A 22,586-nucleotide genomic window follows, 5' to 3' on the forward strand; every position below is an offset into this window, starting at 1 on the left:
TTATATTTCATTCCAATTCCATAGATAATAATTGTGTTTTCACAATTAATTCTATACAGCTTTGTGAAGTCGTGAATCTAAGGGGCATAAGTTGCATGTGTTTTTCTGCAGAGTTCTATGACCTGTTTTTTCAGTTAGTGCTGAAGGTTTAACATGGACTCTCTTAATTGTTAAATGCTGCTTAAGGGAGGGGTAATTTAAAAGTGATTAAAAGTGGTAGTCGAATTATACTGAGTAATATTGAATCAATGCTTAAATACCTAGAAAATGGCTTCGAAAAGTGAGAACCAGAGAGACTTTAACCAGAAAAAGTGAAATGAAATAAAATCCTAATTCATTTCCTTTAGAGCTGCATTGAGTAAAAAGCTCTGATTCACGTCTGAATTACATTTTCAGGCTTTCACTTTTATTGAAAATGTCACAGCACTGAAATTTTTCTAATCTTCTCTAACCTCACTAATTCATTAATAGATCCACAGATTTACACATTTTAGGGCATGTCTAGAGAAGTTTTCACTAGCGTAACTATTAGCATAGCGGTGCATACTTTCCTTCCTAGACTAAATCTTAATATTAGTACTGGTACATACAACTAGATATTATAAATACTATTGTTAAGCTTTAGTCTGGGAAGGGAAATTTATGTGTAAATAGTAATCATTATGTGTTTATATACATCCCTTCAGTATAATAGGAGGCACAACAGCTCTCTGTAGATTTTCTTTCCAAGATCAATGAAGCCTCATGTAATACAGCTTTTATTAGGTTAGAGCCAGGCACTGCAAATCATCTACCCCTTGTTGCGTTTATTAACATGGTAACTCAGCTTGTTCTCATCAGCCAAAACTGTGCGCTTGGGCTTTGCAAGATAGGTAACATGTAGAAGATACAGGTACCCGAATTAGTGTTGTTTCCAGAAATGCTGGTGAATGAATTGCAGACAATCAGAATGCAAACTGTAATAATGTTTAGATGCAAGATCACTGCTATAGATCAATTAATCTGCAGCACCTATGCTCTAGGAGTAGCAGAAATGATTTTATGTTACTGCAGCAACCTGTAACTAACAGAAATCTCAAAACCTGTCCATTTCTGCTGACTGTAGGATAGTGAGAATGTGTACACAGCATGCAGGCTGTAGCTGATGTTTTGAGCGCTGTGCCATCTGAATCATCACAGAGATATCAGTAGTCCCCAGCTAATGTCTGACTTTGGCTGTTGACACCTAGATGGCACTTTACAAAGGTCAGACCTTAAGGTCAAAGAACATATAATAGAAGTACATCATCATTCATCTTCCAACAGACAGGTGGTGAGGTATCTGTGGACTATTGAGAAGGTATAAGTTAGTTCTTACCTGGTACTTATTCCCTACACAGATCAGTTCCACAAAGCTGAAGTCTGTTATTTCCAAATACTTAAGCATAGCAGATACTATACATGTCTTTTTTTCTTTTCAGATACTACTTGGCTGTAGTTTCTGCTGTTTTTTCTTTTTAGTGTTCATGACCTGGAAAGAATCTTCATAAGGAAAAGCATTTTAAAAGACTTTTTCTTGAAAGGAACCTGGTGTTTACAATAATAAATAATGTAAAACTGTATTTTGAAAAGTAACTAAAGAAGGTAGAGCAAAAAAACTTCAGTGAAGCCTAAAATAAAACACAACACACTGTTTACACTTTTTACACTGTAAGAAAGATGCATTATTACCTTCTAACGGGTATATGACTTATTTGTCAGCTACATTGGCAGTGCATGCTTGCTGTAGCTGTGTTCCACTGTAATATAAATAATTCAAGTTCCTTTAGCAGCAGTGGCAAAAGGTCTTTTCTTTAAATTATTTATGTAGCATTTTATAATGCTTTGTGGTAAGTATACTATTGCTTTCCTCTGCTTGAAGCCATGAGGGTAAAGAATCAATTTGTTTAGAATGGTGTTAGAAGCTGCCAGGAATTGCTGGGGGGAAATGCGTTAGCTTCCCTTAGCCCAAAGTTGCAGAGGAGCAATGTGCCGAACAGTAAGACTAATCTGCACCCAATGGGTTCTGGGATGTTACAACTGAACTTGGTATGGATTCAGAAGGATGGCTTTCAGTGAATGGCTTGAAGTATTTGATTAAGTGGCACCACAGTGGTTCTTATCAGCTTTATCCAGGTAATGTATTTAGTGATTATCTGGAGTATCTTAATTATATGAGTGTATGCATTCTGATGATTACAAGGGATACATATGGCTTCTCACAATAATAAAAAGTATTTGTAGGTTGAAAAATGTATATGGATTTTATAAACAAATGCATACAATTAAATATCCTTAATTGTATTCAGAACTGCTTTATATGATTTAAGTCAAGACTTCCAGAGCCATCTTATCCTGAACACTTTCAAGATTTTAGTTGATTAAATGCCTGAATTTTCTTACATAATGCTATTTTTGGTAAGATAAATAAAACTAAGATCCTCCACAGAATGCGTAAACACAAAAGATCTAAAATACTGAATTTTGAGGAGTTTTAGAAAGCATTCTGTGTCAATTCTGTATTTGAAGAATGTAATAAATGAAACTGAATGAGTTTGCATAGAAAGTAGTACTTCCTTGCTAGGTATGGTGGCTCTTGAACAGAACAGAAATAAAATTGATTTCCTGGGATTCAGGATGCCTGAGTAACGAGCCTCCTTTTACAGGTAATGCAAGATGAGTCAGTGCTTCCACACAGTAAGGAGAAAGGAAGGCAGGCATTAGGAAACTTCACGACACTGCTAAGTTGTCTGTACACCTGAGTTGGGTTTTTCACGGTGAACTCTGGCATCCTGAACTTCCCAATAGCTACTTCTCTTGGTTTTTTTTAAACACAAGGAGGAGGAGGCCACTTTGCATAACAGCCTTGTGGTTAGAACATTTGAGAGTGGGAACCGGGGCTCTACATTTCCTCTAGTGATCATCACAGAGCACTCATTAGACAAAATGCGTGACTTGGTTGGAAAGTTCCTCTATTCCTGCTTTCCAAGGTGGGCTGCGTGTACGTAGGAATGCACAAGGTGTGAGAGTCAGGAAATCTGACACTGAAGTCTTACCTTGGAAACATTCCTCTGCAAGAGGAGTAGGGGGAGCAGGAGTTACGCCTTATATTGTCTTCATTTAAGCGTGATTTGGATAAATTGTGTACTAGTGTTATAGGTGAGTTTTTTTTCTTCCCATCTGACCTTTCTCTGATTCTAAATGTGTACCTGCACTAGGTTGTAACTGTTTTAATTGCAACGTTGTTCTATGTGGTAAGAGAAACTGGAATAACCAAGCCTTTTCTGGGAAACAATGTTGTTCTGTATTGTTTTCAGGTTGACAAGTACCCCAGCAGAAATCTGTACAGATTTTTAAAAGCAAACTGACTGCACTTTTGCTTTAAGGGAGAGCAAAGCAGTGTCAGAGTTAAGTATGAATTCAAATAGTTCTTTCTAAAAAAAAAAATCTGATTTAGCTAAATAAAATCCACCAGAACAGAGACAGTTTACTGTGAATGAGTAATCCCTTAATGCTGCTTTTAACACATTGGAGGACCTATGCCAGTAGCTCTCAAAGCTGTTGAAAATGCAGTCGTATTTTGGTTCATTTGTTTTCATGGGACCTCCAGAGTCGGGAGCATGTCAGAGGAACAAGAACCCAGTGTAGTTTAGAGCAAGTGTAACTCTGACAAGCTGAAGAGACTGAGCAGCTGCTAGCAATTAAAGGTAGTTAGCAGTCACCCACTGGTGTAAACACTCAGGGACTGTAATTGCAGTTTGGTCTTCCTGCCTGCCATAGGGAGACTGAAGAGCCACCACTTGGGGGGAGGAAGGCGAAGCTGACCTGTATTAAATGATTGCTGTGCCAAGCGTTTTGCAATCCCTTGAGTCCTAAGGCACTGTGACTTGTGGATTGAGAGTTGTGCACTTTGTGTGGTTACTGCCTAATTTCCCTGTGTCAGCCAAGTAGGTTTAAAGGGTTTGGTATGTGGGATGAGTTTACCTTTCTAATTTTGCCTGAAAGGAACTAGGAAATTTTTATCATTCATCACAGGGGAAAGCTGGGGATTGAACCCTCTAGGAGTAAGGCAGTATCTGAAACTGTTCCAGATCTATCAAGAAGTGGGTGTCTATTTATATCCTGGACTGTAAAAGAAAACGTATCCACCTGCAGAGTTAAAGCAAAATACTTCAGATAATAAATTTAGATATAATTCTCTTCAGATTCACATCACCTTCTTTCACAATAGTTTCACTTTGGTGACAGGTATTCTCTAACAAATCTAACAGTTGACTTTGTTATGCTCTTTCGTATATCTTAAAGGAAAAAGTGAATAAATATTTTAAGAAAATTTGGCATTATTTGCAGAGTGTTTTTAATTAGCTTTGATTAATCTGATGATAAGGTAAAGAAAAATATTTACATACCTAGTATGTTGCAATGGTTCTTAAATATTATCCTTGCTGAATATATATATATTTATTCTTCCCTAATCTAATTCTGTATCTTTGTCTTATTTTGTCTTATTTTTGTCTTAAACAATAGCTTTGCTTACAGAAATTCGCACCAGTTAACAGCTACATCTTAGTAAATACTTCTGAGATATGGAATACACTTAAAAATGAAGTTTCAAAACTTTTTTTTCTGCTATCTTTACAACTATCTTAATAAGTTTTTGAAATACTTGTAACTATCTTTGAATAGTCCTTTTCTTTCAAAGTTCCTACTTCCAGGGAGGAACAGTAATGTTTTGTAACATTGAACTTGGAAGCGCTTTGGTGAAATTACTCCTTGCTTTAGTTTGTCCAGGTGATTAACTGAGGAAAATTAACAACAGTAAAAATGTCCCTGTGAAGAACAGGCCATTTCTTACTGGTGGTGGGTTCAGCTTTCTCAATCAGTTAACATTCATAAAGAGCTATATATTTGCTTTTCCATTTGGCATTGAAGATTTCATCTATTTTATTTGAAGATATTATTTTCTCACATCTGTAACTGCTAATTTTTCAAAGAATTGAAATGCCTGCTTTTTTTTAGTCCCTTCCTCACAGAATCTTACTCAGTTTGGCATCTCTCTAGTGCAACCTCTCTTGCTCAAAGCAGGGTCTGTTACGAATCTCAAGGCTTTATTCAGTTATGTCTTCATAATTAATTATACCTCAGGTCACCTCTGTGAAGTGTGTAGCTGTGAGTATAACTATGCCGGTTTTACGTTTGTGTAAACTAAGAGATGAAGAGAGCAGTGGTTTGTAAAAGGGCATGCAACAAAGAAATGACAAATTTGTGAACAGGAGCCCGTTGTATACAGTTCCCTCTTTTACTTAGAGCAGCCATTTCTTTCACGTTTCCACTTCTATGGATAAGTTGTCACTTTAAGAATTTCTTTGTGCTTACTCTGTTTACTGATACCTGACAAAGATAATGCGGGGTTGATATTTGAAATTATGAGGCTGCTACACAAGGTTATGTTTTCTTAAATTCTGTATGGGTTCTTGTTCATTTGTTTTTCAGAATACAAAATGCACTTGTTTTTTAAAGATCTAAAGAACCTGGTCATTCCTCAGCTTGGGGTCCCCAGATTATTGCAATAAGTCATCTCGAGTCTGGAAGGGAGTCAGGATTCCCTGTTTTTATCAGAACCATGAGGATATATGGTTTGATACCTCTACTTGCTATGGATGATGAAGGCATTTATTACTAGCTCATTTTCATTAGTAGTCTCTTCCTCAGTTGACTTCTTTCCTAAATTTTCAGTATTTAACAGGAATCTTTCATTTCCATGAAAAACTTCAGAGCCTGTCTCTACTGTTTTAAACACATATGAAATTTTGCTATTTCCTATCACCAAATAGGTTTTTGTCCACTTTCTGGTCAACTGTGGGTTCTTGAAGGTCTACCTTCCTTGGATAATCTTATGAAGGAGTGCAGTCCATAGGGTGAGGAACGTAAGCAGTAAATTTTGTCCAAAATGTTTTATTTTGTGAAGCAAGAAAAAAGATTTCCTTTTGTACCTGCACTTTTACTTCTGGCAGGGGATTGCTTTTAAGAAACACATTTAATTTTCTTTGCAGTGGAACAGAAAAAACTGAGAGATGTTTGGGGCTGCTTTTTCTATGCAGATGCTTCTAATAAAAATGGGAAGGGATGTTTTTGAAGCCTGCACTACTGTGAGCTTGAGCAGGAGGTGTGATAAATCAAGTAAACAATGCTGAAGGGTGAAAGTGAATAATACTTTATTGACAGATGTGTTATTTTTATTTTAACAGAGCTGAATAGTACTGATTTAAAAGACTGCATCAGTGAAAACAGCCTCAGTAGCAATGCTAGTCTTCCCAGTGTACAGAGCTGTCGACGACTTAGAGAAAGAAGAGTTGCAAGCTGGGCTGTTTCATTTGAGCGTCTTCTTCAGGATCCTGTTGGTGTTAAATATTTTTCAGTAAGTTTTGAGGGATGGTGAGAGACCTTTCCAAATACCTGATAATGCTGCAATGATTTTCCTGTATTTTTCTTTCTTGACAGTATTCTTACATAGGACAAGAGACAGGAGTTCATTCTTACACAGTTAATCTGAGCATCTTTCTAAGTCTAAACTGGTTCACAGTTGAGTAAGGTTCATAGTAGTACACATTGTTGTGCACTTCTGGATAGCAAAAGGTTCACATAAAAACGGAAGCTATCTTTTGCTTTGTATCTGAACTTTTGGAAAGCTTTCTCATTTTGTGAAATAATTATATGTTGTTATATTTGCATCTGTAGCCTTTTTACAAGAAAAGGCACTAGCTTCAGTAGTTTCCTAAGAATTGGTAATCTATTCTTGTTTACCTGCTGAAATGTTGGAAGCCATGTAGAGGACTTTTTCAATGCTGTAGTGGTTTATCTTCCTGCAAAAGGTTTTTAGCAATTTTTTTTTTTTTGGAAGTAATTAAGGTAGCTAAGAGCACTGGTTAAAGCGATAGCCTGCAGGAATAGTGTTGAGTATTTGCAAAGCATAAATTAAGCTTCTTTATAGCACGTTTATGAAATTATTTGGGCAGCACAAACCATCCTTGTGCAACATATTCAGAAGTGCAACAATGCAAAAGCATATACACCTCAATTTCCTTACATGTAAGGAAAATCTCTGTTTACATGTAAGGAAATTGCGATGTATATGCTTTTGCATTGTTGCACTTCTGAATATGTTGCACAAGGATGGTTTGTGCTGCCCAAATAATTTTCACAAGGAGAATAAAGAAACCTGTGGCATAAGAGAAGTAGATTATTGGAATTTGCAGGAACTCGTGCAGACTCCTTTCCTCGATACAAAACTACTGAAGTATCAGAAGGATTAATAAGCAGACTTCCATCTTAACTGGTGTAGGGACCCAAAAATACGTTAACAGTGAACACCTGTTTGAGGAAACAGAGAAGATGAAAGCAAAATAGTATATCCTGGGTATTGTGTTCTCTGTCTTTGTATTTTTCTTAGCAGAATAGTCTAAGAGTTATCAGCATTTCTGCTTAGATACTGAGACTTCTTGTTAGACTGAAAGAGAAATTACAATTCTGATCAGATGTTTGAGTCCACCTGAAAAATGATGTGGTTTGTGGGGGTGCTACTGAAAGTTTAGTTGTCTTTTCTAATTACTTGTAAGCCATCAGTAAACTTACTTATGTACACTTAAGAAATTGCTCTAGTAATTTTTCACTACTGTGAAAGTTCAAAACTTACATAAAAAACTTAGGAAGTTGCTAATGTAATTTTATTTAATTTTCAGATTAAAATGTTAAAGTGACATTTTATTTCAGCAGAAGGCAACCTCAGGTATTCAGGAAGTTTTACTTTTCCCCCTCATTTTATTCTAATTGGAAATTATTTTTATAAAACCTCAGAATTGCTTGTGTTAAAGAAATACCCAATATAAAGAACAAATAGGGAATATTTAAATTTGTGTGCACCACCATTTTCATGAAGCCCAGGGGAGATCCAGAGCTGTTGCTTAGATTTACTTGCAACCTGGCTATCGTAACACTGTGCAGTTAAAGATTTCTGCCCAGTATTCAAGAACATTGAAGCATGAGCATTTAGTTCAGGACTACATAGTAAGCATCTTGGTACATTTGGGATTCAGCATGCGTAGGCCTTTCCTGAGGACAGCTTTGTCACAGAGCAGGAATTTCTTTCTAAGAAGAGGAGGTTTTGCATGTTTTGCAAATACTCAATTTTGCATAATAGTCTGCTGATTAGAGCAGTCATCCAGGAAGTGACAGACCTGATTGCAAGTTCCCTCCTCAAGTGGTTCAAACCAACATCTCCAGCTTCCCAGCCATGTGTGACAATTGCTAGGCTACATAGTGTTCCAACTGGGGCATCACTCAGTCTTCCTGATGAAGCTGAATTGTTGTACAGCCAGCTGTGCCCAAATCATGTGGCCAGAAGGAGATTGCCTGTAGATTCGCGGTGAAGGCACTGAGTGGGGAAGTAGGCAGTTGGGTTCCAGTTCCTGCTGACTAATTTGATTCTTTTTTAATCTGTAATTACATGTAAAATGCAGAAATGCCCCCTGACTACCCTCTGGATTGTCTTTTATACATTAAGTATCTCAGGTTCTGAAGTGTGTCTGAAAAGTTCTGAAAATTTTTTTATTTAAATTGAGAGCTTGCTAGTGGATTTAGACTCCCTGTACTGTAGTTTCTCAGTTGCTTTCTTACAGTTGGACTCCCTAAACTCTACGTACATCTTAAGAGCACAACTAGAATTAAATTTTTAAGGATCTCCGTGAAGATTCCTCTTATACTGCTTTTTGAGACTGCCTTGTGTGTTAAGGAAGCTTGAGTGATACCAGTGTGACACTTGAGTGAATGTTGTGGCTTGTCATCTGACTTAAAATAAAATTTCCAATTAAACAGTGATACCTAAAGCTCTAAAGTGTAAACAGGCATTGTTCCAATTACATGAGTGTCTAGATAATTTTTTTAGAGGACCAAGTTAATTTTTTTAATACCTATTTTTTTCCCTGCTTCTAATGGTTAAAATGTGTTCAAGAAACATATGCTGAGAGAATATTGAATTATAGATTTCAATCTGGGACAATTTGTGGTTGTACAAACCACGGGTTTGAATGGGGTCCCAGTCTTTATTTGGTCTTTTGGATGCTGTAATATAAATATCCTGATTATTTTGTGTTGTAGTGGGAGACTTTTTTTTTCCCCCTCTAAAAATGTATTTTCCAAGGAGAACCCATGTGACCACATCAGCAAGCAGTGACAAAAGATTTTTTGTAGTTGCAATGTGATGCAGAAAGATGCTGTAATGAATACAGAACTGATTATGGGCACTGCTTGATAACATCTATTGTACTAGTAGGACTGCAATTAAAGACAGCTGGTTTACAATGTAATTTTTAAATTTAGTTTTAAATTATTTAAATTTTTATTAAAAGTTTATTCACTAGTTTATACACTACTTAACATGAAGTTTCAAATTTCATCTTTGTATGTGCAAATTATTTGATTGTAACTTCATAGATTGTTCTCAATTGTATACATTTAAAAAGGTGAGAAAGAGGAGAAGCACTAGGTATATCTTGGACATGAGTTGATTTTTACTTGAGATGAAAACTGGACTGTGAGGCTGATCGAAATGTTACCATTTTTCAAACTTTCCAACATTATAAATATGTTACTTGAATGGCAAGTAACTTCTTTTCTTGGAGACATTTGTTTGTTTATTTTTCCCCTAGGAATTTCTACGTAAAGAATTCAGTGAAGAAAATATTTTATTTTGGCAGGCCTGTGAATATTTTAACCATGTACCTGCACATGATAAAAAAGAGGTAAGTCGATGTTGTATTTCAATACATGGTGTTGCTTCTTCAAAAATTGTTACTTTTCCAGATGGTTGTAATTATTGGAGCTGCACTTGGTCTTTGTAGTATGACTTCACTAGTATAGGGTTGGAGCCTCAGTCTAATCTTCTCAGTCTCCTGAGAGTACTGTCCTAAGTTGAATACATTTGATATATTTAGGCTGCAGTGAAGTGCAGAGGTAGCTCTGTAAAAATGAGCTAAAGTATACTGGATACTGGAAAACAGCTAACTGCAGTGGCCCAGCACAAGAGAGTGCAGAGCAAGTTAATTTTAACATGTCAAGGAGATGCGAGCATAAGCCTCAAGCTATTTCAGGTAGACTGCCTTCACTAACCAAGGTAATGTGTTTGTAACTAATTTAGTTCTATCTTCTGCCAGAAGCATAGTCATGTTTGTTCACAAATTATGAGAATCTCCTTTTCATCATTTTAAGATAGTCCTACGTTGTTCAGGCAGTTTTGGTGAATTTTGAATTTTGTGCAGGTTGGCAGCAATTCTGCCTACGCCACAGCCAAATATAGTCAGGTTTAAGATGTGGAAATTATTTCATTTTGAAAGTCTCTCCTTGCTCTCTTGTGGACCACTCAGGTTTTTTCCCGCCACTTACTTCTGTCTTCGAACAGTGTATTTTCTGAACACTACCCCTAAGGACTCTTGAGCTCAGTTTGGTGTTATTTTCATTATTTCAAGAGTGTGGGTGGTTCAAAGTGAATAAGTTAAAAATAGAGCACGAATGGTTTTGTCGGTAAATATTCATGTATATGCTTACCTTTCTCTAACTTCTAGAAATTGAAGCTTAGAGGTTTTCTTTAAATAGTAACTGTTATATAGAAGGTGCAAAAGCTAAAAAATCTGTTCTGCTTTGTAAGACAACGTGATGTGCTTCCTTTCTATTACTTTCATAGTCTGAATATTTAGGTTTTATTTTGATGATGACTTTTACTGCTTAAGAAATATTTGATTAATATTTGTAATTTTAAAGGAAAAACCCTATTTATATGCCTAAACTAACAAAAGTTGTCATTTGAAAAATGCTTCTATTTCCCTTAATAGGAAACTGGAATGACTGTATTTTTTGGTAGAATATATCGATGCAAGAAAAGCCCATCTAAAGCAAACATACATTTAGCATTTCTTTTCTGTAGCTTTCTTACAGAGCTCGGGAGATCTTCACTAAGTTCTTGTGCAGCAAAGCTACAACCCCAGTTAATATTGATAGTCAGGCACAGCTGGCAGATGATATTCTCAATTCTCCACATCCAGATATGTTCAAGGAACAGCAACTTCAGGTAACCGTAGAAAACATGACTGCTGTACATTTATGTGTATTATCTTTTCCTTTGAAGTACTTTAAAATCTAGAAAATTTTCAAGTTTCACATGCTGTATATTCAATATGTATAAAAAGACATTGAAGTCAAGATCATATATATTCTGTTAGCAGAATAGCAAAAGTTATATAACGGAAGGCTGCTTGGCTGTTTTTCTATACATTTGCATGTATGTAGAAAATTGCCATTACCTGCAAAATAATCTGAAAAATACTATTACTGAAAAGAAGGTTTAGTGCCAGTAAATAATTACATGTGTTGCAACACCATTGCATATGGTGCTTGCATATGGTTGCTTATTCTTTTCTGTAGTGGACAATTCTGTACAGAAATAGTGTCTAATTTTGGTTAAAGTGGTTTGTAAAATATGCCTGTTGTCTTAAAGGAGTCCTTCCCTTATCCTTTAATAGAACTGTCAGAGAAAGCTTGTTAAAACTGTTGGTGTCTGAAGACCTGAAGTGGATATATTATAAATAATTACTGATGTTCAGAACAGCATAGTTATGTAACAACAGAATACGCTTCATATTTTCTGTAGAATTTAAGTTTCCTCTTTTTTACTTCTAAGTAATCTCTCTGGTAACTCTCCCACCCTAACAATTTATTAGTAGAATTAATTTTGAGATCGTGTTATTTAGGAATCAAGGATATAGCTTTAACTGCATAAATGAAGCAGTTCACCATCATAATCTTTGTGCAACATCAGATTGCGTGCTTTTGGTGCAGTCTGAGCAGGTGGACGTAGCATCTTCCTCCATCTGCAAAGTGGAGACAGAAAGTTAGGTCTAACTCTCTGGTCTGGTAGCTCCTAGCATTACAGCTATCCCCCATGCACAGAAGCCTGAGTCTCTGTGGGAATTAGCAACCACGACCTTCCCAGACATTTTTTCATGCATTCCTCATCTGGGCTTTGTGGAGACCATGCCTGAATTCCTCTTCATCCTCTCCCAGTTGTTTGGTGGAGTAAATGATGTTCTTATGAGTCTGGTGTCTGGGCTTATGCAGGTTTTCTTCCTTCTTTGAAAATGCTGTGTTCTTCAGTTGGAGGGCTCATAAGGTGAGTGAAAATGCTGATGTGAAGTGCTGCTGTGGGTCTAATCTGAGACTGGACCCTGTCTGGACCTGACCAGTCTCAAATTGTTAGTGCCTCTGTAGTTCTCCTGTCAGATCCACAGGCCCGTTCCTCCCACTGATAAGTTAGGTGAAGCTGCATGAGAGTTACTTCTGCCAAAGTAAGAGGCCTTGGAGCTGGGTGTGCCAGCTGAGGTGCCAGTGGTGTATTGCCTGGCTGAAGTCACTGCCGGCTTATCAGCTGTCTCGATGGCCCTTAATATCTTGGTTTCACCGAGTGGTGGTTCTGCAGTAGGTGTGTTTGTGGCCCTGATGGGTGGCATGACCTTGAGAACAGAGAGCTGTAGGTGTGTATAGTTACTGCAGCACACCCATAGGCTTTCAAACTTCAGCTCATGCTGGTGACACCATGTTAATATTGTGAAGGCTCTGCATTTGTGGTCTTTCACAAGGTCTTTTAGATTTCAGTGCTGAACATAAGAGTGCGTGGGTGCTGATCTCTGGTGGTCATCAAATAAGTGTTATATGTTGCTGGGGAATAGGGAGTGTTGCTGTAAGGCTGCAGTGGAGTTGCAGAAGTGTGTGTACCCAAGGTCAAGTATCTTGGAAAGCATTGCTGAGGCTGTTATCTCTCAAGCACTGCCTGTTGGGAATGCTGCTGGAAGTTGCTTTCTGTCCGTGGGCTCAAAAATTTGTCCTTGAGCCTGGTGTTAGAGGTGTTGTAATGTGACAGTGTGGATGCAGCCAAAATACCTAGTTATGATTTCACTGTTTCTTACAGTAGAATAGGAACAAGCATTTTGAGTGTTTATGGATGCAAGGCAGTGTAGGTCACTTGAAGATACTAAAACAAGAATAAAATAGCATCTACTTCATGTAGAGTTGTGTAAATAGATGAAAGGTTTTCTACCCTTGTTTATGTGTAAAGTTCAAATTATGTTTTTGTAAGAGGTGTTTCTTTCTCATTTGTAAGAATGAGAAATAGCATTGGCTAGTTTTTTTCCAAATAAGCAGAAGGCATTAACATTTGTAAATTAATATGATAATGATGCTAAATATAGGAAATTGGGGAAGGTTTGTGGGCTAGCAGCATAGTAGGGCAGATGATGATCAGCTCAAGGTAAATTAGTTAAGCTATCATCACTCTGTCCAGCAAAGTTAAGAGTTTGGAATGTTTTTACTATATTAAGTACATTTAATCTACAGGCTTCATGTCTGCAGTAACTCTTCTTATGTCTTTTAGTTCTCTGCAATATTTTCCTTTATTCTTCCTACCTAGCATAGAATAACAATTTTAGCTTCTTTTGGTCTTAGATTCTGTGAGAGGAGACAACTCTGAAAAGCTTTGATTTTCATCCTGAAACTGTAGTAAATTTAAGGTATTAGTGTTAGCTGTGGTGTAGAATTGTGTTTTGTATTTTGAGGGCACAAATTGCATTTAGTTTAAAATACCGTGATTTGTTGAGGAGTGTAACCTCTGTAAGTTTCTTTTTCTTAAAAAATTCAAGGACTGGTGAAGTATTTTGTGGTTTTCAGTTAGCTTGAGTTTTGCATCTGTGTTGGTGTTTGCAGACTGTGCTTAACCATTTTCCCCCAATAACCTTGTATCAGCAGTGCATCTGTGAGTCCTTGAGATTGAGGCACTTTGATTTCTTGCAATTGCTTCTCCATATTTTATGCTGTCTTGGCCATACACCACAGTATTATTCTTTGGGCTCAACAGAACTCAAGAAATGTTTCACAGCTATGTGCGTTGTATATACTCAATATTTTGTTGAACCTTGACCTGAAGACTAAGCGTGCTCTGAAACTAGTTGCCTTTTTGAATTTTGACAGCGTACCTGTAGTCGGAGAAGGATTTATTTTGCATAGCCTGAGATATTTCCCTTTGTGAGCAGTTTTTCAAGTAGGAAATCTTTGACACTTGATTGTCTCTTTGACACTGCTTTAAGGGCACCTCAGATTTTGTGCTGAGCTGTTTCAGCACATTAGTCTGGCAAAACTAACCCTACAACGGGGTTTTTTTCCTATATTTTACTATGCAGAAAACAGTGCATTAGAAGGCCCAGCAAACACGCCAGGTAGCATCTGAGCGAGAATGGAAATATATGGGGGGAAGGCAAGAATGTGAAGGCAGCTCTCACTTTGAATTAGGTTTCTGTGTGACACTGCAGGATCAAGTTCTCTCTGTGTTATCTTGCTGTCAGAAAAGTTTTGGACTAATACTTGTTGAGAGGGTGTCTCTGCACGATCTGAAAGATTATTTCCACCTGCAGCTGGGCCACTGTGGCTTAGTAACACACTTCCCTGAAGACTCTTGGGAATGCCATAACGGGTTGGGTAGTGCATATTTTCCTTCACTCGTAGGGAGTTTGTCATGTCCAAAGAAGAAGGAATTCATACTGTTTTTTCAGGTCAAGTGAATCACTGGAGAAGATAAAAAGGTAGAAGTATGGATTCACTTAAAACTACAGGTTTGCAAAAATGGAATAAGAAATTCAAATGTTTTTTAGCATTTAAGAAAGAACTTCTCTTCCTTTCATAAATTTTGCTTTGGCTAACTTAGCTGCAGACATTTGCTTCAGGACTGGTATAGAGGTGGTTCCTTCCTATGTAGCTGAAGATAAATGTTGGTCTTGCCTAGAGCAACCATTTTACGTAAACTGTTCTTTTTTGAGGTCTTGATTTTACAGCACCTTAGTTATTGAGTCTTCCAAAGATACTGCTCTGCTTTTTCTGTATGATTGGGCTTGTGAACATTGCATAATATTGTAAAGGACTCTTTGCTCCTGCATGCATCAGTAATTAACCTTGTGTATCTTGTATCATTATATACTCTTGCATATTGTGATTATATCATATTCCTGAGCTTTAGATGACAAACATCTCTTGTACATGGCTACCTCACAACCCCCTTGTGTAACTTAATCCTGTCACATACGGTGCTGATGTACTAATCTTTAAAAAAATGTTTAAAATGGCTAGCTTGCTATGCTCTTTGCATAGAATGTACAAAGGCATAAATGCAATAAAAGATGAGGATGGTGGTGTCAAGACCCCACAGCATCTCAGCTTCTCATGTGCTTTGCACAAATCATATCATTTTTCTTTACCTGTACAAAGGGAATAAATCAGATTAGGTTTCACTTTAAATTGGTGCAGTATATTTAACCAGGTCTAAATGAACTCACACATACTGCTGTTTACAGGTTAATATCCTAAATGCTGTGGGAGTTGGCTGTTGCAAAATAGCTTCATTTTCTTAATGTGTTATTTAAGCTTACGTAACCATTATCTGTTGCATTTTAATTTCAGATATTTAACTTGATGAAGTTTGATAGCTATACTCGCTTTCTCAAGTCCCCCCTTTACCAAGAATGCATCTTAGCTGAAGTAGAAGGTCGTCCTCTTCCTGATCCTCAGCGTGTTCCCAGCAGCCCCACTTCTAAACACAGTATCAGTTCAGAGAAGTCCAATATCTCAACACCAAAAAAGGTTAGTTTTAAAACTAACTAAAGTTATCTTAAAACTGTGTTCTTAAACAATGTTTTTCAAGTTCTTTAGAAGATCAAAGATAATACATAAAAACCAGTTAGAATGTGTATTTTGTGATGCTGACAAATATAATTACCAAATCTTTATGTACTTCGGAAAATAATAATTTTTTTAATCCATACCTTTGAGTCAGATTTCTAGCTATTGACTTCCTGAATATAATTTTAAATATTTGTTGTTCAATATATGTGTAAAAATAAAAAATGAGGATAATTTCAATGCATCAGCTCAGAAATTTATTTTGATTTAATATTGGAATTAAGTTGTGATACTTGTAATGACTGTTGAGAACAGAAATTTTATCAAAAGTTATTGGAGAAGGCTTAATCTAATTTAACTCATCTTTGCAGAGGATGTTTTTTAAATTTCTTATCTGCTTCTGAGCTAAGATAATTCTTTGTAAAACAGATAACAATTGCTTAAATATTAGACCAGTAGTCTTACTGATCTTCTAACGTTATTTAGAGTTTATTTTTTTCTTCATGTAGATAATACCACCATAGTATTATGTAACTGTATGGGTAAATTATAACTTTGCATTTTTCTTGTCAATCACTACACATTAGCCTATATGCTATTATGTATTTTTATGACTAGGAACTATTTTAAGGAATATTCTAATAATCTAATGTGAATACTAGCTTGTTAAAAGCAAGTTTAGTTTAATGCCAAACATTCCTGATGTTTGTATTCTTCAGCACTAATAAATTGATTGTACTTGTAAATGTTAAGCAATACTTTGTCATTGTCTTTTAAATGCAGTTTATGTTCAAGACTAGTCTAGGAAAAATACCTGAAATACCGAAATGAAATTCTGTGTTTTAAAAGCAAGGCAAATGACCTTTCCACATTAACTTAGGCATTACTGGCGAGCTGTTGAGAGTTCGTTCATATTTGCAGGAGCTTTCCGTGGCTTGTTTCCAGCTACTGTTTTGTATGCCCTACCAAGCAGCACATTTCCATCCATGTATATTGTTTTGGTTTCAACTGGTTTGGGTTTGGTTTTTGGGTTGGGGCGGGTTTTTTTTGGTTTTGACTGTTACTGAGGGGGATGCTGGCATATACACTTATGAGTTGGGTAAGGAAGAGAGCTAACCTGGCTGTCACACTTTTTTTTTTGGGGGGGGGGGGGGAGGGGGTGGTGAGGTGGTGGGAAGAAGTGTGTGTAGGGTTATTTTAGATAATATATTTACAACTGTGATCCAACCAAAGATTTAATTATGTTTTGGTGATAGTTAAGTGGTAAATCAAAGTCAGGAAGATCTTTAAATGAAGAGTCAGGAGAGGAGGACACTGAGAAGAAGAAAAGGGGAACGTTTTTCTCATGGTCAAGAAGTAAGAGTTTGGGAAAATCACAGAAGAGAAGAGAAAATGGTGATTATCCAAACGGTGAGTAATCACATTCCACTTTGTTTCCAAGTTGTTTCAGCAATAGATGTGACTAATCTCATTATATTTAGTTTGTATCTAAGTGCATCCTTAGGTGTGACAGAGGGAAATGAAACTGTCAAGTCAGAAGCCATAGCATGGCTAGTGTTACTGGAAGTTTTGTGGAAGAAGATGTACAAATAAATAGATAAAAGTATGAAAAAAAATTTGGTTTTATTGACTTCCAAGAGGTTTTTTTGCTGCTTTTCAGTAGACTATGCATTTCTTTGTGCTGGCAATTGCATTCTCAAGCAGAGCACTACTATTTTTACAGTAAGATACTTTCAACTCTTTACGAAAAGTTCAGGAGCTGTACATGCAAGTAGTGCTATGGTTACAGCTATTTAAAGATTCCTTCATCTGCATTATCCTAGCTTTCTTTCTTTTATTAGTACCGTACAGGTATGTTCACTTTTGAACACACTCACTACCTGTTTCCACTTTTCCTAACTAAAGTTAAAAAAAGTCAGAGTTGTGAAAATCCTTGTAATCTGCTGTTTTGTTAACTAGTTTTGAGAGTTCCCCTATGAAAGCAGCTGTACATGGTCTGTAAAGGAGGAGATGAAAGTTTTGTATTAACTCATTCCATTGAGTTAAAAATAATAGAGAAATTCCACTGAAGTGCGAAATTTGGACCTTATTCTTACTGTGGTTTCCTCTTCTCTATTTTCTAGTAAAGGCCCAGACCCACACAATATCTTTGATCATATGAATAGTTTACGTGTTCTCATTATAGTCATATGTGACTCTCACAAATCAGAGGCATTTGCTAAGATTATAGACTTAGACTTCTGAAAAGTGACTAGTAATGACTCTAGATTTTAGTTAACACCATACTTGCACTTTTAAAAATACTTAACTCCCTTCAAAATATCAAAAGAGGTAGAATATTTTTAAATTTTTAAAAACATTTTAATGTTAAAAAAAGGGGGTTAGGTTCATTTTTTTAAAATATACAAGCAAGTGGGGTTATTCAGTGGTTACATAACCAAGAATAACTTGACAAATATTGTTTTGATTTCCATGCTTCAGTGCACAGATGAAAATTTGGTGTTTTTTCCTTTAATGAAAGAAATTATTTTTCTGACTGGAGGAGCTAATACTTGAAAGCTTTCTGTATCATAATAAATAATCAAAATAAGCCTTTTTACTGATTGCTGATTCTTTCCACAAACAGATTCTATTCAGTCCAATGGATTATCATACAGACGGGAATCACAAGGCTCCATGTCATCAACCGCTAGTCTTGACTTGGTAATGGCCAGCTCTTAATAACGAAGAAGTGGGGAAGGAGTGAAAACTGAGTTACTAATTTTTGAAGTAGTGTGAAGTAACCTGTTTGAAGTAAAAGTTTAAGAAAGGATCTTTAGGTGATACATTTAGCGGGCAAGATGTAATGTTAAGCAATTTTAGAATACTAGAAATATAGTAGTGGTTGTGTTCATATGTTGCTCCTTATTTTGTCCTTGTAACAGAAGGATATCCTTTGCATCTTGTCTGTCTTAATTTCAGGCACCAGTAAACTTCCAGAATAAAAGTTTGCCTTTCAAAGGGAGCTACTGTAGCTCTTCATAAACAGCCTTTTCCACTTACCAGTGCTTGGAGATTCTGTTCTGAACAATGACATGTTAAAGCTTTCCCTCTGCTTGACCTGTATGCATGTTGTGTTAGGCTGATTTCTGTGGTACTACTGTCTTGTCATGCTTTCCTCTTTGTTTCTTTTTAAAGTTGTGAGTTTTTCTCCTTGTCATTATGATTTAACTCTGCTCCTAAAAAACTGAGAAAAGAGGTAGAGAATTTCATTGTGAACACTGTGATTTTGTCATAGTGTGTAGGAAAATAGTCAGTGAAGACACTGATTTCTAACCATCAAGTTCTACCTTCAGTGTAAAATTAATGAAATGCAAAACTAAAGCAGTATTAATTGAACATAAATGCAATTCTTTAAATTTATTTTAACTATGTTGATATGGAGGTATATTATAAAAAAAGAAATTTTTAAAAGTTTTTTGTAGTCTTGATATCCCTTGAGTAGGCTAGATTTCTAGCAACTATGGAATTTTGCCTATACTACAAATATTGGGTAGGGAAACAAGCTTGGCAAAGTGGTGTTTATTTCTGTTTCTCTCCCATTCCAAATGATTAAGTCAGAAAGTTGCTGTGAGAACCAGCAAGTTAAAAGAGAAAAAGCACAATGAATACCCTGAAAGGCTGTTGCAAACAGTGTTTTTGTAGGGTCCTTCAAAGTTATAAGTGAGCTTTTTGTTAAATTTTTGATATTTCGTAGTAGTGTTACTATTCTGTTGTTACTCTAGGATAAAAGTTAATGCTGTGGTGTATTTGTATATGTAGCATTCAGAATATGTTAAAAGAGGGAATTTTGTTGAGGGACTTGATGATTAAAGGTGTTCCTTATCACATAAGTGTTGATTCATAATGTGTCAATGGTAATTTTTACATCAGCAGGTCATTATTGAGTATAGACAACTATTTGGAAATTTAGTAAGATTTTATTTACTACTTTACACTTTTTGATTAGGAGTTCTGTTCTACAGTTTGAGAATCTTGTAACTTGTTTTACACACTCACTTGTCTAAAACTTCATCTGTTATTGAAGTAAATTTAGATTTGTGCAGTGCTGTTTATTTTTTTCCAGGATTTAAATTTATCTGATATTTTTTATGTTTGGAAGTATTTCTAAAATGTAAAGATGGTAGAAAGTACGCTTCTTGGCTTGGTTTGTTATGCGTATTCCTGATTCCCCCGTTGGATACTGACTTTTCTTTCTTTTTCCTGTCAAGTCGGAAGCCTCAAGATTACCTGCATTTGTACCAGATAAAGAGAAATCCTCCAAATATTGCTGTATAAACCTTCCGGATGGTTCATCCAGCAAAATGGCTGTTAAATCTGGATTCTCTATCAAAGAGGTGCTATCAGGGCTCTGCGAGAAACATGGCATTAACATAGCTGCAGTGGACCTTTTTTTAGTTGGAGGTGATAAGGTATTGCATATTCCTGTGCCTTTTTAAAAGCCTTTTCTTACTTATTTTACTAATAAGAAGTTGCGTTCTCTCAATAGTAGTACATATCTCCTAGTTCTATCTATAGTTTCACATTGGCAGTATAGTTAATTGAAGGAGTATTTTAGTGAAACTAGAACTGGTACACTACTGTGGGTGGTTGTGGTATCTACATTACAGAAAGCAGAAGAGAGCTTATGACAAGGATTTTCTTATAAAATAAGTTAATTTAGGCGTCTAGTCCATGTAGTTTTTCCAGGGCAATGGTTAGCTTGTGCTTAATGGTAAGTATCCACAATGAAAACAAATGTGTTGTAGTAGGTGGTACTTCATTAAAGTAAACAAACATAATGACATTCAGTTCTTCAAAGATGAATGAGATTGATTCATGTTAGAATGAAGGTACATGTTTTAATATTGAGGAAAATTCCCAAGACAGCAGTCTCTGTAGGCGGGTGGTGGTGGTGCTGATGGCTCTTATTCCAACAGGAGTTGGAACTCCACTTATTCAAGGGGATACTGTGGATGTGAAACATTTATTGTCATAAACTTGTGCTTATTATCAATCTAGATAAATACAGTGACAAAAATAAACACATTTGCATAGTTATGTGCCTGGTTTTTTACATATTTTAAAGATTGTTAACTTGCCGTATTTTCTAATGCATCATTGTATGTAATAATTTATTTTAAGTTGGAGGACCTAGACTTGTTTTAAAACACTGAGTTCCTGAATACCTGCTGACTCCAGTGGAAGCTGAAGTTCGGTCATTGTCTCACAACTAGCCAAAATAAAATACACTTTAATAATGTTGAATAATGCAAATGGATATCCAGTAGGATGCATAAAACCTAATGAATAATTTTCTGAAGTATCTGAGAATCTTTTTTAACCATTAAGCCATTCTTTTTTACATATTTTAAATTAATTTGCTCTCTGTTCTTTTGTTCCTGACATGTTCTGCAGCCACTTGTATTGCACCAAGACAGTAGCATCCTGGAGTCTCGGGACCTACGTTTAGAAAAACGCACTTTATTTCGGTAAGAGTCAAAAATACTATTTTCCTCTGGCATTCTGCACCCCATTTTCTATTTTACTTTTTGTAAGTGCACTGAAGTATATTGTCAGTTACCTGTGCAGCAAAACAGTAGTTAATGCAGAAACGAACTTTTCTGAATCCAGTAAAAAATCCAGTTAGCCATGCAATGCAACATCATAGTATGTAATCCAGAATCCAACATAAGGGGATCTAAGGTTCCTATTCGTTGTTACTTAAATTAAAGATTAAATGGATGTATTTATTGATTAAATGTTCCCATTCAGTTACATCTGTAATTGTGTGCCTAACTGGCAGATTACAGTAAGACTAATAGTATAAATATAAATTCATGTGAATATAGATTTATAACTCTGCATCTTAAATGAGTCAATGTTATTAATATGGGTACAGTATAAATCGGTATATTGTATATTCAGTATTACATAATATTACTGTATAGTATACAGTTTTTTTCAAAATAGTCTGCTTCTATTTTTTCCAAAATGCCAGAAAATGTTTTAATGTTTAATGTAAAAATGTTGGATTCTAAAAATCCAAACTAGTGCTATGAAAACTCCTGAAATAGTTATTTCAGGGAAAAGTCATGAATTAGAATGCTTGCGTTACATTATTGAGTTGCGCTTTTGAAGTGAATAAAACTTTTGTCAGGCATGCTTCATTTTGGCTTTATATTACTTTTCTTTAGGAAGCAGGGCTAGTTTCTATTTAAGGGTACTTTAGATTAATGAATATGGTATAGCATATTCAATTTTTAAATTGAGGTTCAGCAGTCTTTTATTAGGTGTGAGTTTGTAGAGTTTCCAAATCAAAAAGGAACTTTAAGCAGGCAGTACCGTATGTTACTTGTGTGTTAATTAAAATGTAGAAATGTTCTATGCTATTTCCTGCTGTGGGTAGACTCTGTGTAAGCAAAGTCACTGAAATATTTGTAATATTTTTAGACATAAGGCAAATACTATGTTGATGTACTTGGTTACCTGAATGTCTGCCACTTTGTGTCAAATACCGGTTAATGAGTAAAACTGATCATTTCTATTTAGTAGCTGTTGTGTTCAAAGAAAATAGGAAAGGCAGAGTTTCAGTTATTCAGGTTTCTTGAGAAAGGGAAAAGTCAGTAAGACTAAACATCTTTTAAGTAATGCGAGTAATACCCCATGCCAGGGGGATTGGAAATACATCGTATTTAAGGTCCTTTGCAACCCAAATCATTCTATGATTCTATGACTTTTGTGTGAGAGAGAAGGTGGTGTTGACATTTGATTGTGACTGGCAA

At 35.9% G+C, this 22,586-nt stretch overlaps 1 protein-coding gene across 3 annotated transcripts in view; it reads left to right on the top strand.

The window, feature by feature from the left end:
- Nucleotides 1-22,586, top strand: part of RGS12 (regulator of G protein signaling 12) — a 91,249-nt gene that overhangs the window by 46,790 nt on the left and 21,873 nt on the right. For all 3 annotated transcript variants that reach the window (XM_080411135.1, XM_080411137.1, XM_080411136.1), the window contains exons 5-12: nucleotides 6,267-6,436; nucleotides 9,723-9,815; nucleotides 10,994-11,137; nucleotides 15,565-15,744; nucleotides 17,040-17,193; nucleotides 18,410-18,486; nucleotides 20,034-20,234; nucleotides 21,220-21,293. In XM_080411135.1, the coding sequence (XP_080267261.1) occupies nucleotides 6,267-6,436; nucleotides 9,723-9,815; nucleotides 10,994-11,137; nucleotides 15,565-15,744; nucleotides 17,040-17,193; nucleotides 18,410-18,486; nucleotides 20,034-20,234; nucleotides 21,220-21,293 (1,093 nt within the window). The remainder of the gene's footprint in view (nucleotides 1-6,266; nucleotides 6,437-9,722; nucleotides 9,816-10,993; nucleotides 11,138-15,564; nucleotides 15,745-17,039; nucleotides 17,194-18,409; nucleotides 18,487-20,033; nucleotides 20,235-21,219; nucleotides 21,294-22,586) is intronic.

Source organism: Falco punctatus (assembly GCF_963210335.1).
Source record: "Falco punctatus genome assembly, chromosome: 1".
NCBI classification, from domain to species: Eukaryota; Metazoa; Chordata; class Aves; order Falconiformes; family Falconidae; genus Falco; species Falco punctatus.